We start from the raw sequence: 17107 nt of genomic DNA, 5'->3' as shown, positions 1-17107 counted from the left end.
GCTCTCTAACCACGAGGCCTTTGCACATGCTGTTCCCTCCTGGAACCCTGCTCTCTCTCCCCTTCTGCTCCTGCCTGGTCTCAAGTTAGCTTCCCTGCCCTCCCAGACATGGTTAGGAGCTCCTGTGTGATGCTCTCATAACTACCCTTGGACCTGTTGGTTCCAACCTAAACCGCTCTGTCCCCAGTGCTTGGCAATGTCCAGTACACGGTAGGTCCTCAGGAAACACGTGCTGACTAAATGAGGAGCTCACTGAGGCCCAGAGAGGGAAGTGCCTTGCCTGAGGTCACAGAGCTGGTAGGTAACAGAGCCAGGACAGGAAAGTGCCCTGTCCACCACCACCGCCCAGCTCTGTCCACTGCCCCACGCTGACCCGCGGAAACCTGAGCCACTGGAATTCCTAGCACACACCTTCCTTCCCATTCCCCGTTCCTGCCCCAGCCCATGGTCTGAGGCATTCTCTGTCATGCTGGCTGAGTTTCCCTCTTGCCTCCAGAGCTACCGTGGGCCCCAGGAAAAGATTCCTCATCTCGTCTTGCTGAGCCCTGCAGCTTTGATGTGCCCTGAGTCACCCCTGACCTTGTCTCTTCCTCCCCTGCTAATCTTTTCTCACACATGTGTCCCTCCCAGCTCTGAATCACGCTTTCTGATCTGCTCTGAACTCTGGCCAAGAGGTCTGCATCTTTCTGGCAGAGTGAAATGAAATAAAACAAGGCCTGCACACCCATCCAGATGTGGGGAAACAGGAGGCCGGGTCCTCCCCATGTGCAAGCGCGTCTCTCATCGCTTATGCGGCAGCCTTGGTTTCCCCTCCGTCCCAGCAGGATCTGGTTACCGCTCTTCAATCCGGTCTGGACTGGGAGGCAGCCAGACGATCATTTCCTGGTTCCACAGGGGTCTGTGGTTCCCTCCCAGCACGCGCTGAGTGAGCACTTTCATGGACATAACTCTGGAGCAGGGCGCGAGTGGGCTGCGGGGGAGGAGAGGGTTCACCTCAGCCACTCCGCCCGGCGGGTGGGCATGGCCCCAGCCGTACTGCTGAGCCACCCTGGGCACATCACTTCACCTCTCTGAGCCTCAAGTTCCCATTTGTAAAACAGAGGTGAACGTGCCTATGGCTCAGGGTGGTTCTGTAGATTAAGCAGTGTGAGAGGAAGTGCTGTCGTTCATACCAACACGACGATGAACACCAGCACGTGCAGGCGCTGAGCCCTCCCCCTGAAAGCACAGAATTGCAGGGGGTATAGATGTACCACTTAAATGTCTGCAGAGGACTGGCCTGGCCTATGGATTGTCACAGGATATCTCATTTAACCCTCGAAATGCCCCTCAGAGGGATGCATTACTATCCCTACTGTACAGATGAGGATACAGGCTCAGAGAGGTGGGCGACTCGCCCAAGGTCACACAGCAAGCCAGTGGTGGAGTTAGAACAGAGAGAGAGAAAGAGCCCAAGCCATGTGCATCAGGAGGCAGCATAGCATATGGGCTCTGGAGCTAGACCGAACCAGTTCAAGTCTGTGCTGTGTGACGTTGGCGAGTGACTTAACCTCTCTGGCCCAGTTTCTGTCTGCAAAATGGCAAGAGTAATAGTACCTACCTCACAGAATTCTTGTGAAGACCTAATTCTTGTAAAGGGTTTGGAATAGTGTCTGGTTATATGAGTAATAAGGGAGCACTTACTTAGTCCTTCTTCCAATCTTGCCAATCAGATAATGCATTCGTCCTCCTGCGGGGAAGAAGGGTGTGGGCAGAGGGAAAGCGAGGGCTTGCTCATATTTCTCCCAGGGGCGTGGGGTGGGAGGTCTCTCTCCTCTGTGGAAATGTACACAGTGGGGGGCAGCCCTTCCCCTGACCCAGCCGCATTCAGGCCAGCTCACAGTAAGTGCAGATGATGGGGAGGGAGGGAGATGGAGGTCACAGCACTGAGGAAGGAAACATCTTTTCCCCAGCTGGTGACCGGGGAGATTTAATGGACTCGATGCATTGAAAACTGGGCTGATGGACGGCTTGGATCTCAACAGATAGGGACTGGGGGAGACCATCTTAGGCAGAGGGACTAGACCATCAGGGCCTGGAGGTGAGCAAGCGCTGAGTGTCTCTGCGGGAAGCAGGAGGTTTCCCGTTTGGCTGAAACGTGGGGAACCAGGAGCAAGTGTTAGGAATAAGTCAGGAAATTCTGCAAATCATGGGAGTCCCTGATTGCTAGCTCCATGGGGAGTAAATTTTAAGCCTTTTGCTGTAGGGAGCAAATGTAAGTATATGAGCAGAATGGGGCATGGTTAGGGCAGATCACTTCCCGGTATCGGGGCAGGGATATTCTGGGTGAGGGAAAGAGCTGGGGGACATAGGTAGTAGGGCACAGTCCACAGATAATGGTGTGTGAAAGAAATTTATGGAATTATAGCACCCCCTGTGGGCACGAGAAGCGTCGTCATTATTATTACCATCTACCAGGTGCTGAGGGAGAGCGGCTATGCCTGGCCAGAGGGAAAGCTCTGATCCACAGCTCTGAGGGATGCCGGCATGTGCCCGCTGTAGGAGTGGCAGTGCAGTGCTCTTTAACCTGCAGATGGGAAGACTTGGGGTGTAGAGTTGCCATCTTCAACCTTGGCTGGCCTGGCCTGTGGCAGGGGAGAAGGCCACGGTATACATCTGCGTCCCCAGCACCTGGAACAGGGCCTTCAGAATAGATAATGAGCTTCAGAATAGGGAAGAACTGTGGCTTGAGTTCACGGGGTAGAGCTGGAACCAGCAGGTGAAAGGCAGGTTACCATTCAACTCAACTTTTGTAAATCAGAGTTGCCCCGAGGGAGAAGAAGCCACCTCAGGAAGGAGACGTGAGCAGGACCGACAGCCACGGGGAGGCAAGTGGGTGGCTTTAAAGTCCCTCCTAATTCTGAGACTCTGGGATTCTACCGTCTCCAAAAGCATTAGCCCAGGAGAAGATGATGATGGTGATGGTGATGGTGATGGTGATGGTGATGGTGATGGTGATGATGGTGATGGTGATGGTGATGGTGATGATGGTAACGAGAGAAGTCTCTGTTTATTGAGCATCTGTGACAAAACCGGCTCTTACCTCTTTATCTTTAATATGCATTTCATATAAGAGGAACTGAGGCTTGCACAGGCGAAGTGGCCTGACCAAGGTAAATGGCAGAGCCGGGGTTTGTATCCACATCTCTTGGATTTCAAACGCTACATTCCTTTTAGTACACCTTGGAAGGCCAAGCGTTTGGGAAATAGGTTATATATCCAAAATACATGTACTCCTCTCCAGAGGAAGCCCTGATCTGCTGCTGCGGTGCTGTGCAGATGGGGCGCCCAGGGCTGCTGCCAAGGAGCTCATGGTCTGGGGTCAGAGGTAAGACCTGCAATTCAGACAAAGGTGATCTGAAATGTGCGGGTCCAATCATTGCCAGAGTGGCTGGGATGGGAGGCCTGGGAAGGATGGCACTGTTCGCCAGAGACTTGAGGGCTGGGTCAGGGGCTCCAGAGAGGTGGCCTTGTGTGGGATGTGGGTCAGTCGAAGGAGGGGGGTTCTTGTCCTGGAGCATGAAGGCTGTGACTTCTAGGTGGAGACCATCGGGGATGCCTAAATGGTGGCAACAGGGCTGCCCCAGCGCAACAGGAGCCAGCATGCAGCTGAGATCACCAACATGGCCTTGGACATCCTCAGCTCTGTGGGCGACTTCCGGATGAGGCATGTGCCCCCGTGCCCATTCGTGTCAGGGCTGGACTGCACTTAGCTATGGACCTGGGGCTGCGGGAGTCTCCCAACCCTGCCTGGGACGCTGGCTGGGGCAACCCCAATGGCGTGCTTCTGGAATCCTGAGATTCTAAAAATCCATAATAGAAAATTTTTACAATTCTTTTTTTCTTCTATTATTTTAAGGTTCTAAGATGTCATAAATCAAAGAATCTGTGATGCTCAGATTGACACATATATATATTTTTATCTCAGCATCTGTCAAGGTCATCTAAGTCCATGCTGAGGAGCTGACAGTCTGATGGAAGAGGCAGAACAGAGGCCTTCTGTGGTCATGCAGACAACTCAATATTTGCTGGGAGGGGACTAGGAGAGACCTCAGGGTCTCTACTATAGAATATCCTTCTCGTGCCCTCACCCCTTCCTCCCTCCATAACTTCACCTGTGGGATAAAGTCCAAACTCCCCACCCCACTCATAGCCTCCAAGGCCCTTGCTATTCTCTCCAGCCACATCTCCCACCACTTTCCACTTTGTATTCTGTCTATACCCAGCCACTTGCAGTTTCCCACAGGCATGTGGGCTCTGTGCCTCTGTGCCTTTGCACCTGCTGTTCCCTGCCGACTCATTCTCTCATCCTTCAAGACTCAGTTTAGGTACTGCCTCCTCCAGGAAGTCCTCTGGGCTGGGTCAGAGTCTTCTTTCTGGGCTGGCACAGCCCTGGTGCTTCCCTCTTCACAACACTGATTAGTGTTTATACATATCTCCCCACCAGGCTGGGAGCACCCTAAGAGCAGAGCCTGGTTCCAATTTATCTGTGCCCCCCTACTCCCAGCCCAGAGCCTGGCATAGATGTCATCTCCTCTCTGGGTGTTCTTGGAGATTCCATACAGCTTCATCCTCACCCCCCAGCTGGAGCCCAAGATGTGGGGTGGGGACAGCAGTTTGGGGAGAACTGGGGGGACAAGAGTGTTGTAGAGACTTCTCTTCGGTCCAGGACCTGCTGGAGCTCACTGGGCACATCTGAGTTTCAGAGCCCTGCATGGCAGGGGTTGTGGGTCTCACCATGTCTCAGTACTGCCTCTCTGGGGACACAGTTAACACCGCATCCCGGATGGAGTCTACAGGGATACATGAGTGTCTCATATTTCTATCCTAGGGAAGCCCAGGGAAGGACTCTCTCAAGGACCCCTGCAGCCTGGCTGTTTGAAACAGTGCTTAGTAACCAAATCACCGCCTGGTGGCAGCGTACCCTAGTTATCAGTAAAACAACTAGAAGGAGATGATGTATGTCACTGGTTCTTTTAACTTTGCACAGGGCTTTTGTGGTGATGGCATGAGAGAATTTGCAGGGAAAACAACGACTCCAGAGGCAGGAAACATGGGTCCTCACCCTGACTGGGTCCAGTGTGCTTAGTGTCCTTGAGCAAAATGCTCTTCCTCTAGGTCTTGGTTTCCCCATCTTTCCAATGAGGAGACCCCTTTCAATTAAAAAAATATGCCGTTTTAGACCCTTGCTGGCAGCAGGGGCCTCTCTGATGGCCTGGCTAGAGCAGCTGAAAAAACTGAGCCTTTGCTCCTGGCTGCACAGATCGTGTGCTCCCTAATGTCGCTCAGTACGTATCCTGCTTAATCAGATGCATGGCCCTAGAGGGGAGCCCTGCCCTTAAAAGAAAAATAACTGCTTATCTGCACTGGCTCAGCCTTCAAAGACTTCCCTACAAGTAGAGATTATGTTCCTAGAGTTCTGACTTCATCTTGAGTTCTCCTTAACAATCAATCCATGTAGTTTCCTTTCCCTTGAGACCTCCACTTTAGTGCCCAGCAATCTACTAGAGGGACAAGAGGGCCAGGCAAAAGGTATTGCATGAATCAGAGTTGTGTGTATGACTGGCTGGAACTGGGGCTGTTACAGGCTCTTAATGATTTTACCGAACACTGGGTATGCTGTCACCAGGTGGTAACTTGACGACCACCTTTCTTCTCAGCATACAGAATTCATGTCTGCATAAGCACCGCCCAGACACTGCTCAGCCTGGATGAAGGCTACAGAATTGATATCAGAGGCCAGACTGAGCTAAAGGTGAGAGACTTTCTTTCCTGGGATTGATGGGAAATGTCTCCAGAGGTCCAGTTTCTGCGGGCAGCAGGAGAGATTCTCATCTGACTGACATAGCTAAAGGAAATGCTGGCCTGGGGCTGATCACCTTTAATGTCCTCCTCGCTCCCCAAATTCTAAGGAAACATTTCTTCCGGGGAGGCCCTCCCTCATTTGGCTCTTCATAAGGAGAAGGGCCGGGGCAGAGAAGTTACTTCCCTTGGATGACCTGCCTGGGCAGCACGCTGGTGCACCACAGATATTATTACCGCAGAAATTACCACAGAAATAATGAAAGGAGGATCCACGTCCCCATTTTACATTTGAGGAAGTTAACTTAGAGAGGCAAAGAGACTTACCCAAGGTCACACAGCTGAATCCTAGGTCTGGTGGCTCCAAAGCCTGTGCCTTCTCCATAGCACTGTTGGGCTCCTACTCATCCTTCAGAACCCTAGCACAGAACTTAGCTCTCACTGAAGCCTGCCCTGACCCAGGAATCTCTACTTTTCTTCTTTCTTTCCCCCCAGAAATAACTGTCATGCCTTCTCTGTGCACCCACCAGTCCCACAGCTGGCCCTCTGATGTTGTCAGTGTGATGTTGGGTTTTACCTGCCCATCTGCCCTCAAAGGCAGAAATTGGTCTGTCACGTCTGCATTCTTTTTTTTTAATGTTAATGTTCAGTAAGGTAATGGTACCATCCTATGAATGACTTTTCTTCCTACCCCTCCCCCTTTCATTTCCCCAATTCCTCAGCTAGAGCCAGGCCTACTGGAGTGACTGGAGCAGCTGGGGCATTTAAAGGCCCAGGGTTGCGACTGGGCCCCAGAAATTGGGGGACTCCCGTGGGGGGCTCCACGGGTCTCACTTCATTAAACGGTGAAATGTCAGAGCAGCAGCTCAGAGAGGAGCAGTAACTTGTCCAAAGTCACACAGCCTGTGAGGGCCAGTGTAAGTGGAATCCTTTGCTTTGGAGGCTGAAGTTATGGGCGAGTGGAGTAAGGGCAGGCGTGTCTTGTTTGGGGGAGTAGGCACTAGATGTCCTAAGCAACAGAGGATTCTGATGACAGAAGGGGATGCAGAGTGGGAGTCGGGAGGGCAGTATGCCAACCTCAGGTTCTTTGGGCTGACCTGAGGGATCCAAGGGGCAATACCCATCCCTGGTCCAGGTGGCATGTGAAACTTCTAGGGCAGCCCATCCTGACCCCCCAGGTAGCTGCACCCCCATCCCAGGGGAGACCACTGTATCCTTCAACAGTTTGGGAAAATCACAGAATCCTGGGATCTTAGTATTCCATGACTGCTGGTTATAGAACTCATGATTCATTATTTATTTATTTCTCTAATGGATAAATATTCATTCATTTAATCCTCACAACTCTATGAGGTATTCAGGAAACTGAGGCACAGAGAGGTGAAGTATGTTGACCAAAGTCACACAGCTAGAAGTGACAGAGCCAGGATTTGGACCCAGACAATCTGCCTCCAGGCTCTAGGCTGCTTTCCTCCCAGCTGTGGGAATCGTGTCTCTGCCCTGGCTCTCTGCTTGAGAAGGTACGTTCAACTCTTTTCCTCTCTCTTCCAGGGGAGGGGCTTCAAGGAGACCTACTGGCTGGTGGGGAAGGCGGGCTTCCCCAGACGCCTCCCCACACCTCTGGACATCAAACCTCGGGTGAGTAAGTGGAATTTCCCCCAAAGCTTGGCCTCTGTTGTTTGAAAGTTGATACTTGTTATTTTTCTGATTATAAAGGTATTACCTGCCTCGCGGGGATAACTTGGAAAATACAGAATTCTTTAATGATTAAATAATCTCCACCTTTCCACTCCTGAGAGACAGCCACTGTTAGCACTTCAGCATGGTTCCTGCCAGCCTGTTTCTGATGTCCAGGTCATGGATGAGATCGTGCTGCTCCATAACTTCTCATTCTGGTCTGTGCTCTCCGCTCAACGTCCTGAGCGCCCTGGGTATCATTTACTCACTTGTAGTTACAGCATCAGGATTGCAACATGTGGCGGCCGTGATTAGCTCAACCTCCCTCTTGTCACTCAGCATGTAGGGTCTTCCCATTCTGAGCCCGTTACAGGTGATATGTTGATAAATATCACTGGGCGTTTGTCACCATTCAGACTATTTCCGCCGGGGGGGTATAGCTCAGTGGTAGAGCATTTGACTGCAGACAATTTCTGAAGACGAGGAATTTACAGATCAAAGGCCCTCATGTTTTAGGGGCCAAAAGAAGCAGATTCTCAGAGCTGGTGCCTGCCCTGCAGTTGGGCTCTTTCCTTTGTCCTCTGTCCTTTGCGACCCCATGTCCCTCGCTGAGGGCAACCCAGGTGAGATGGGGGAGCGGGGGAAGTAAGAACATTTTACTGCAACGTGCTGTTCCTCACTCTCTTCCACTCGAGCACCGGGCGCTCCACAGGGGGCCACAGGGCGCAGGTGCTGCCCATAGCTGAGAATTAGTTTCCTAGAAATGAGGCAGCCCAGGGGCCCACAGGGCCCCACAGGCTCATTCCACCAGTGGGTGGCTGGCCTAGGGATGGACAGAGCCCCATCAGGGGCCCACAGCACGACCACATCAGAGCTTCCTGCCCAGGGTCTTTCCTTCATTAGAACTTCCAACTGACTCCTCACAGCAATTCCAGGATGGCCCCCTCCCATATCTCAAAGACCAGAAACGTGTGGGGCACACATGGGCTTCCTGGGAAAAGACCAGCACTAAAGCAGCCTAGGCTGCGCGTCCTCCAAGTGGAAGGATCAATATGGACAGGAGCTGAGGGCCATCAGAGCATCCCTGCCCACCAGCTATCAGGCTGCCCCCAGGCCTCAGGACCCCAGGGAACCCGGGCAGAGCAGTGCCTGGGGGCAGGCAGTGCCCTGTTTACCTTCACCCCTGAGTGCCCTCCCTGACACACACTGGGGTCCAGCGAGCTGGGGAGGAGGAGGGGGATGGATGGGCATATGGAGAAACCCTCGGGGTGCAGCACACACACAGATGCACCCTTTTTATAAGGACACTCCAGATTCCTGGGTGCAGAACCAGCTTGTGTTCACAGAAAGGCCCCCAGACAGCCCTGGGTCCTTCAACTTTGCAGACGATTTGCCGGGAGAGGACCGGGCTCGGGACCGGCTGTGTGCCGTGGGGCAGGTCCCTGACCTCCCTGGCCTTCCCGTGGGCCACAGCAGCGCCAGCTTACCCACCCCCAGGAGAACATCTGCGGCCCCCTCACCCTGTTCAGTCCCTCTGGGTCCTCTACTCCAGCTGCCGTCCTCTGACCTCACAGCCGTCGGGCCTCCGCCCCACTTCTGCCTCCGTGGGCAGCCAGCCCTCTCAGAAGGCCCGTCTGCCGACGCTGACTGCACTTCCTCATCTTCCTCTCCTGCCGGCCCTCGCAGCCTGACTTCCACCACCACTCACCCAGAAGGCTCTGTGAGGTCACCGGTGCCCTCTACCCATGTCACCAGCTCCGTGGGCAGTTTTAGTTACCGGCCTCTTCCCAGAAAGGTTCTCCAAGGCCTCCTCGGCGCCCTGGCTGTGCTTCCCCACCTCCAACTCCTCCCCCCAGGGCTCCCCGGCAGCTCTTCTCCTCTCCCCAGCTCTTCCTTGCTGGGGCTGCACAGGGCTCCTCCCCCGGGCATCCCTTCCTATCCTGACGCCTCAGCCCCAGACCCCCTCAATAGTTCTCTGGCAGCCGGGCCTCCACCAGAGTTCTCTCCTTGTGGGTGGCCTCGCCACCCTGTCAGAAAGCTGGACACGGTCCTGGAGTCAGCACGTCCTGGAGCTCTGCTCCCATCACAGCCCGAAGCTGACGACTTCTCCATCACGCCCGCTCTCCCGGTCACCGTGGGGCTCTCGCCATTTCCCCTCACCCACCTCCGCCCGGCAGCCAGAGCACTCTTTCACTAAAACACAAACACGTTTCACATGGAAGCTCCGTGTTTCACACCCTCGGGGTCTTCCTACCTGAACCCTTTCATGCTGCCTCTGAGGTCCCGCTCTGTCCGGCCTGGGCCTGCCCCTCGGGCTCAGCTTTCCAGCACCTTCTGCTGTGAGTCACCTCCTCGGGGCCTCCCTGCTGCTCCTCGAGACACACCGAGCTTCCCACCTCAGGACCTTCGCTCTCGCTGTCCCCTGGCCTGGTCCCTCCCTATCCTGCAGGTCTCAGCTCTGTCGCTGCTTCCTTCACGGGGCGACTCATCACACACTCTGATTGGAGCCCTGCTGCAGCCGCCAGCCCATCTCCCAACACTATGTCACTGTAGCACTTGGTTCTCCTGATATTTCTTGCTGATGCATTTATGGAACTTTCCCCAGGAGAGTCTGGCTGGCCGATATGCCTGCGGGTCTGCCAGGTGAGCTCCCAGCCCTGCTCCAACCCACCCTGTCCTGGCAGTGGGAACCGGCAGGTCTGGCAGCCGTTCGTCATCCTGAGCTCTCTCAGCTGATGACGTTTCCACTCCAGGCCAGAAACTTTAGAAAGCGCCAGCAACATTTTCATCTTCTTGACTCAGGGAGGGAAGAGAGCGGAGATTAGCCCCAGTGAGCTCCACCTGACCTGGGAGCCTCCCAGGCCTCTAGGCAGCAGGGAAGAATCCCACACCCACCTAGGCACACGGGCTCAGATCCAGCAGGTGGGCACACAGGGGCCCGAGCACCCAAGTGCACCTGCGTACGCATACACACACTCCGCCTGGCATGGGCATCAGATACATACAAACGTGGAAACACTACCACATGCCCCTCCGTTTGCTTGGAGATGAGGTCACAGATAGACCCACAGAAACACAGACAGATATGCAGGCAGACACACAGCATCTCTGCAGGAAGGGCCAGCTGGATGGGAACTTGTCTTGGACTTGGGTTTATGAGGCAGTTACCAAATTTTTACTTGAACTGTGTGCTATAGCTTGATTTTTTTTTTTTTTTTTTGCGGTACGCGGGCCTCTCACTGTTGTGGCCTCTCCCGTTGCGGAGCACAGGCTCCGGACGTGCAGGCTCAGCGGCCATGGCTCACGGGCCCAGCCGCTCCGCGGCATGTGGGATCCTCCCGGACCGGGGCACGAACCCGTGTCCCCTGCATCGGCAGGCGGACTCTCAACCACTGCGCCACCAGGGAAGCCCAGGTTTATTATTCTTGATTGTCCTTTTCCCCTAGGGACACCTGGCAGGACCTCATAAACCAAGAAATCAAGGTGGCCTTTGCCAAAGCCCACCAGAGCAGAGACGGGACTTGGAGCTCGGGTAGGGCCTTGGCCAGGCCCTGAGGAGAGGGACGGAGCAATGTTGAACCCAGAGGCTCCTGTGCCTGGACACCCCCAAGACCTCTCCCTGCACCACGCCCCACAAAGCACTCCCTTGGGAGCTCCCTGGCGGCCAACAGGGTGCTCGTTAACATGTGCCCTAGAGCGATAGTAATTGATGCGTTCCTGTGTGAATCCTACAGGTAAACTTGCCTCCGGACACAGAAACAGTAAAAATAGAAATATTCGCTCCTTTCCCAGAGGGCTTTGTTCTGAACAAATGGTTCTGACTCTGAGAGCTCGTTATAGAGCTCACTGTTCCTTCCATTGAGAACACCATCCCCATCGTACAGCCAAGGTGCCCAGGCCCCAAGGGAGGAGGTCATTTGTCCTGAGTGGCACAGCTGCCCTGGGCAGAAGCAAGACGGGGACCGGGAGCTGCAGCCAGGCAGTCGAGGGCTCCAGGAGCCCCTGGACCACCTGCTCACGTTACACCACTTCTCAGAGCCTCTGTTTCGTCATCTCTAAGATGGGTGTGGAGCGGGCCCACGTGAGGCTTGTTCCTGACAGAGGGCTTCCGCGCACGGCAAACGTTCAGCACAAGCTAACTCCTTCCCCGCCTCTCCTCCCTGAGCTGGCCTAACCTCTTGGGCATCTGTGAGCACTGTGTTGGGAGTCCGGGTCTTGGGCTCCCAGAATCTAAGGGGAGGGGTTGGGAGGGGGGTCATAATTCCTGGGTTCTTAGGAAAATGAGACTTCTGTCTTACAGGAAAAAAAAAAAAACCCCACATCCAACTCATTAAACTAGCTTCCAAGATCAAAGTGTACTTTCCAAACCCCCGAGGCTGATTTCGGAGCAGACAGACCAGGCACAGGTGGAATTCATTTCCTTGACTGAGGGGAGAGGGTGGGGGCCAGGGGGCAGGTTAAGCCCTAAACAAACTCGTCCTTCTTCAAAAGACCCCTTGGGAGGGGGGAGCTGGCACTAAAACTGAACTGGGTGTCGTGGGGAGAATGTTCTGCTGGGGGCTGTGCTGTGTGTGTGTGTGTGTGTGTGTGTGTGTGTGTGTGTGTGTGTGTGTGTGTGTGTGTGTGTGTGTGTGTGTGTGTGTGTGTGTGTGTGTGTGTGTGTGTGTGTGTAGATGTGTGTGTAGATGTGAGAAGGATGTGGGCGATGTGTGTGGAGCCATGAGCTGCTGTGTGGTGGAAAGTGTTACACTCCACTTTGGAAGATGCCCCGGCCATCCCGACCTGCACAACTTTGGGCTTAATCTTTATTCCTCAATTTCCTCAAATGCAAAATGGGACCAGTCACCCTTACCTCCCAGGTCGTTGTGAAAATTAATGGAAAGGACTGGAAACACCACAACTGGCCCCAAGCAGGCCTGCAGGAGGGCTAAGAAGGGAGGGGGCATCTGTCGGATGTGCCCACGGTTCTGCGCGTGATGGTGTCTGCGCGTGCGGTGCCCCTGTGGCGTGGAGGCCAGAAGCGTGGCCCTGGTTCCTCCAGTGAACTCTGTGTGGCCCACATGGGGCCTGTGGATTTTCTCTCTGGGCCTCAGTCTCTTCATCTGTAAAAGGAGCTTTTGGTCTAATGGCCATGAAGTCCCCCTGGGCGTGAGGCTCTGTACGTATCCATGGGCACACAGGTGGTAAATGGAGGCCCAGCGGCAGGCAGACACAAGACCAGAATTCAAAGCAGGATTCCATTCTGCTTTCCTCCCAGGAACTGGTCTGTGGGCCCCTCTAAGCCCTCAGCTCCTCACTGCACAATGGGGACCAGCGCCCTGCCCCACCTACCTTATGCGGATGCTGTCAGGTCAAAGGAGGCAACGCTTTGAAAGCACGCTGTCCCCGAGGAGAGTGTGCAGCAGCCGTGACTGAGGGTGCACGTGTGTAAACAGACCTGGGTGGCTTCGTGTACGTTGCGTGGATGTCAGCGTTCAAAGGACCCTGAGCAGACAGGTGACCTTGTTCCCTTGCACGTGACTCCATCTGCATGTGTGTGCTTGTCTGTGGATGTCTGTGCGTGTGCTGTGCCTCCGTGTATATGTGCATTGATGTGTGTGTGTGCATTGGTGTGTCTGCATGTCTGCTGCCTTAACTGTGTATGTTATGTGTCCAGGTGTGTCTGTCTGGGCACCAAAGTCTGGGAGCAGCGGCAGATCTTCTGATATTCGTGTCTGTGCCCATAATGTGGGTCTGTGTGTGTGTCGCAGTGCAAACCTTGTGCACGTGTGGGTATATGTCAGGCTGTGCCTGGATCTGACCTGGCTCCTTGCTCGAGCCCTCCAGAATGGTAGTGAGGGGAGAGTAGCCCCTGGCACCGAGCTGCCCATGCTGAGAAGGGCTGAGGCAGCTCTGTTCTCAGAGGCCTCGGCTCTGACCCCCCTGGGCAGAAGCTGGGGGCTCCAGGGAGAAACTCTATTGCCAAAGCCAACACACTGCATATGAACAGACCCCACACACTGGGGTCTTCACCTCTCCCCAACCTTCCCCCATCAGTTGAGGGTGAGGTCACCCAGGAGGACAGCCAGTGCCTGTCTGGCCTTGTGCTGTGTCCCCTCCTGGGGTTGGGCCGGTTTCCTCTTCCCCCAGAGGCTTTGGGGCTCGTTTATTTTACATTTGCCTGCTGCCTGCTATGGGCCAGGCCCTGTGCCTGGAGCTCCCACGACACTATCTCAACCACAGCCACCCGCTGGGACAGGAGGGCTTTGCCCACTTTCTAGAAGAGAAAACAGAGGCTCAGAGGGGTGAAGTGACCTGTCCATGCCGGTCTCTGTCTATCTCCTGATCTGAGATGGCTGCACAGAGCTATAGAAGCCCACAGAAATAGCAGCACCCCGGAGGGGGTGGCCTCAGGGACACACAAGTTTTGTTTTTCTGTGAACGAGGTGAGGACAGAACCTTCCTCATGAGGCTGAGGAGACTCTCGGGGCTGGCCCCTCCCTCGTGAGCAGCGGCCTAACATTTGCGTGGGGCTTCCGTGCATATGCTCGTGTGGAACCCCAGAGACGGGGCCCCAAGTCATGAGTTTCATGATGAATCAGTGCCAGCTGGTCCCCATGAAGTCCCCTACCCTCCCCCACCCACCCGGGGCTATCCTCCTGTCCCTTGAGGTCGGTTCCCAGCAATGGGACACTCCTGGCATCTCTGGGGGCTCGGGTTCTCGATATGGCAGATGGGGCCCTGGGGCCCTGGAAGGTCCTCGCAGGCCCTGGTGATCTGGAGTTGTTTGGTTTGGGTCCTTCAGGTAGGCACAATTTGGGATGGTCTCCTTGGAAACAATGAACATTTTAGCCTGGCATTCAAGGCTCTGCTCATGCTGTCTTCACCTCATCTGTTCCCTGTACTCCCAACTCTCCGGCCTTGTCAGACTGCTTACTCTTCCCCATACCCTTCATGATGCCACAACTTATTCTTGTTGTTTTCTCTAACTACATGACCTTTTCAACTTTTTCAACATTTGGTGAACTCCTACACATCCTTCAATGTCCATCTAATAAGCCACCTCCTTGCAGTGGTTAAGAATCCGCCTGCCGATGCAGGGGACACGGTTTCCAGTCCTGGTCCAGGAAGATCCCACATGCCACAGAGCAACTGAGCCCGTGTGCCACAACTACTGAGCCTGCATGCCACAACTGCTGAAGCCCATGTGCCTAGAGCCTGTGCTCCACAACAAGAGAAGCCACCACAATGAGAACCCTGCGTACCGCAACGAAGAGTAGCCCCCACTTGCTGCAACTAGAGAAAGCCCGTGTGCAGCAATGAAGACCCAACGCAGCCAAAAAAATAAATAAATAAAAATTTAAACATAAATAAATAAAAAGCCACCTCCTCCTAAAACCCTTTCCCAACCTCCCTCTGTATGTAATTAGTAGTTGCCTTGCCTGACCCGCACGTGTCAGTAGGAACCTTATCTAGTTCATTCCTTTCGTCCAATGCCCAGGAAGAGGCGTGCACTGGGAGGTTGAATTGATGAATGAATAAGCTAATGAACTAGTTAACCCAGAGGTTTCGATGAACCATCTCCCCTGTGCAATGCCAGCTCCTGAGTGTCCTGCCTAGTTTCTCCTCTGCTGTATCTGCATCTAGGCTTGCTTAGTCTAATGCTTAGCTGGGATCCTGCATGCCAGGGAGGTGTGGGCAGTGTGTCAGTCCGCGGCTCCCATGGCTGCCCTGTCTCTCCTCCCCACCACCCATCCTGCTGCTGTGGATGCTCTCACCTCCAACCCCTGCACTAGACTGGGTGCTCTTCCCCAGCCCCTCTGCTTCCCACTCCTTCTGGCCAACTCCTCCTCACCCTCCATGCCTCTGCTCCTTTGTCACTTCCTCCAGGAAGCCTTCCCTGAAACCCTCCCTTCCACCCCTGTGTATTGCAGGAGGAGCACCTCCTCTGCCCTCTCAGACCCCTGGGCACTGAGCCCTGTCCCTGCAGGCTGGGGGCTTCCTGAGGGCAGGGCTGAGTCGAAGCCCTCTTTCTGTGACTTCGATGGGAGAAGAAATATAACAGGGCAGGGGAGGTGGGGAAGGCCACCGTGGTGGCAGGTGAATCTCGCTTTAAGGAAATGCACCTGCGTGAAAATCCAGATTTGCTCAAAGACTTTAGAGCTAAGTCTACACTCTTACAAGGAGAGGTGAAGTGACTAGAGCAGGAGGGAAGGGCCTCACCCGTACTCAGCATGTTGTGTGTGCACTGTCTCAGGGAGTGGTCCTCTCAGCCCTAGGAGACGGGTGCCTTCACCACTACTGCCGCTGAGTTCACCTGGGGCTGTGGGATGAAAATCCCGGTGCTTTCCAGAGGGCCAGCCATGCTGTCTCTTGTCCCGGCTCTGCCCCTGGACTTGCTTGTAGAAACCGCTCCTGCTTGGGGCTCCAGCCTCCCCATCAGGACATGGACCGGGGGTGGAGGGTGGGGGTGGGCGTGGTGACTAAATAAATCTCCAAGGTTCCTTTCCCAGAGGTTTCCCAGAGTCCTTGAGACTCTTCAGAAGTCCACCAGGGGGCAGGCAAGCTGTTCTCGAAAGAACCAGAGCCCCTCCAGGAACCCCAAGATTCCTGGCCCCTCCCCAGGCTGTCAGGCTCCCTGGGCTCAGCCATCCAGCCAGGGAGGGAGGATGGTGCTGGGCAGGGCGATAGGCGGGGGCCCCACCCCACAGGGGAGCCTTGCCTGGGGAACCTCCCTGACGACTGATGGGCAGTGAGCGGACGACAGATCTCAGCGTCTGTCACCATCAGAAAGGCCTGGCCCAAGTCAGCATCTGTCAGAGGTCTGTCCAGTCTCCAGCCATCTGCATTTCCTATTAAATAACACCTAGGTGATGCTAACCTTATCCAGGGCTCTCCTGGACGCTGGCTCAGGCAGCCTACCACACCCTCTCCGGGGAGGCAGGGGCAATGGTCCCCACACACAGATGAGAGTGAGGTTGGAGTTCTCTTGCACTGTTGACTTGGACCTTCCTTCTGGGCTCCAGCTCAGCACCTGGCTGCCTGCCAAGCATCTCCCCAATGAGCCACAGGTCACCCTGACTGTACTCAGCTCTGTCCCTGCCCAGAACCGGGGGTGACCACCCTCTTTTTCCTGTCCTTCCATGACCCTTTCCCTCACCCCCATAATTAATCCCCAAGTCTGTCCCACCCACCGTGATAGTCTCTGCCTTGGTCTAGGCCCCATCATCTGCGTCCTCAACAACAGCCTGGCCTCTGTGCCACTCTCCGGCCTCTATTCCCTCTGGCCCATGCCAGCCCGAGTCTGCCTGCAGCACAGCCCTTGCCATGTTGCTTTCCTCCTTAGCACTCCCCCACTGCTGATGGCCAGGGCCCGTCATGGAGCTCCTGCCAACAGACCCTCCCACCATCTCCCCTGACACCCAGGCTTTCCCACCCCCATGCCCAGCCCTGTCTTGTCCTCTCAAATTGCTCAGACCCCCAGTTTCAACCTAGAGGATTTTTATTGTAAAAGACTTCCTATTAGTAGTTATAATAACCCCCCAAGACCTGGGACCAGTGGTCTGGAGACTAGGTAACCTTGGCCTGCCACCACTGTGTCCAGATGCAG

General features: G+C 54.8%; 1 protein-coding gene across 1 annotated transcript in view; it reads left to right on the top strand.

Annotated features, from left to right (window-relative positions):
* The window catches only part of LOC132526512 (guanylate cyclase 2D-like), a 28463-nt gene extending 18748 nt beyond the window's left edge, over positions 1-9715 (top strand). The window contains 6 exon segments of the mRNA XM_060160862.1: positions 3579-3714; positions 3717-3747; positions 4741-4844; positions 5700-5794; positions 7393-7479; positions 8846-9715. Of these exon segments, the coding sequence (XP_060016845.1) occupies positions 3579-3714; positions 3717-3747; positions 4741-4844; positions 5700-5794; positions 7393-7479; positions 8846-9715 (1323 nt within the window).
* The last annotated feature ends 7392 nt before the right edge of the window (positions 9716-17107 follow it).

This window comes from Lagenorhynchus albirostris, chromosome 9, assembly GCF_949774975.1.
Source record: "Lagenorhynchus albirostris chromosome 9, mLagAlb1.1, whole genome shotgun sequence".
NCBI lineage: Eukaryota > Metazoa > Chordata > Mammalia > Artiodactyla > Delphinidae > Lagenorhynchus > Lagenorhynchus albirostris.
Note: the sequence above shows the minus strand (reverse complement) of the source record. Positions and strands in the feature narration are given on the sequence as shown.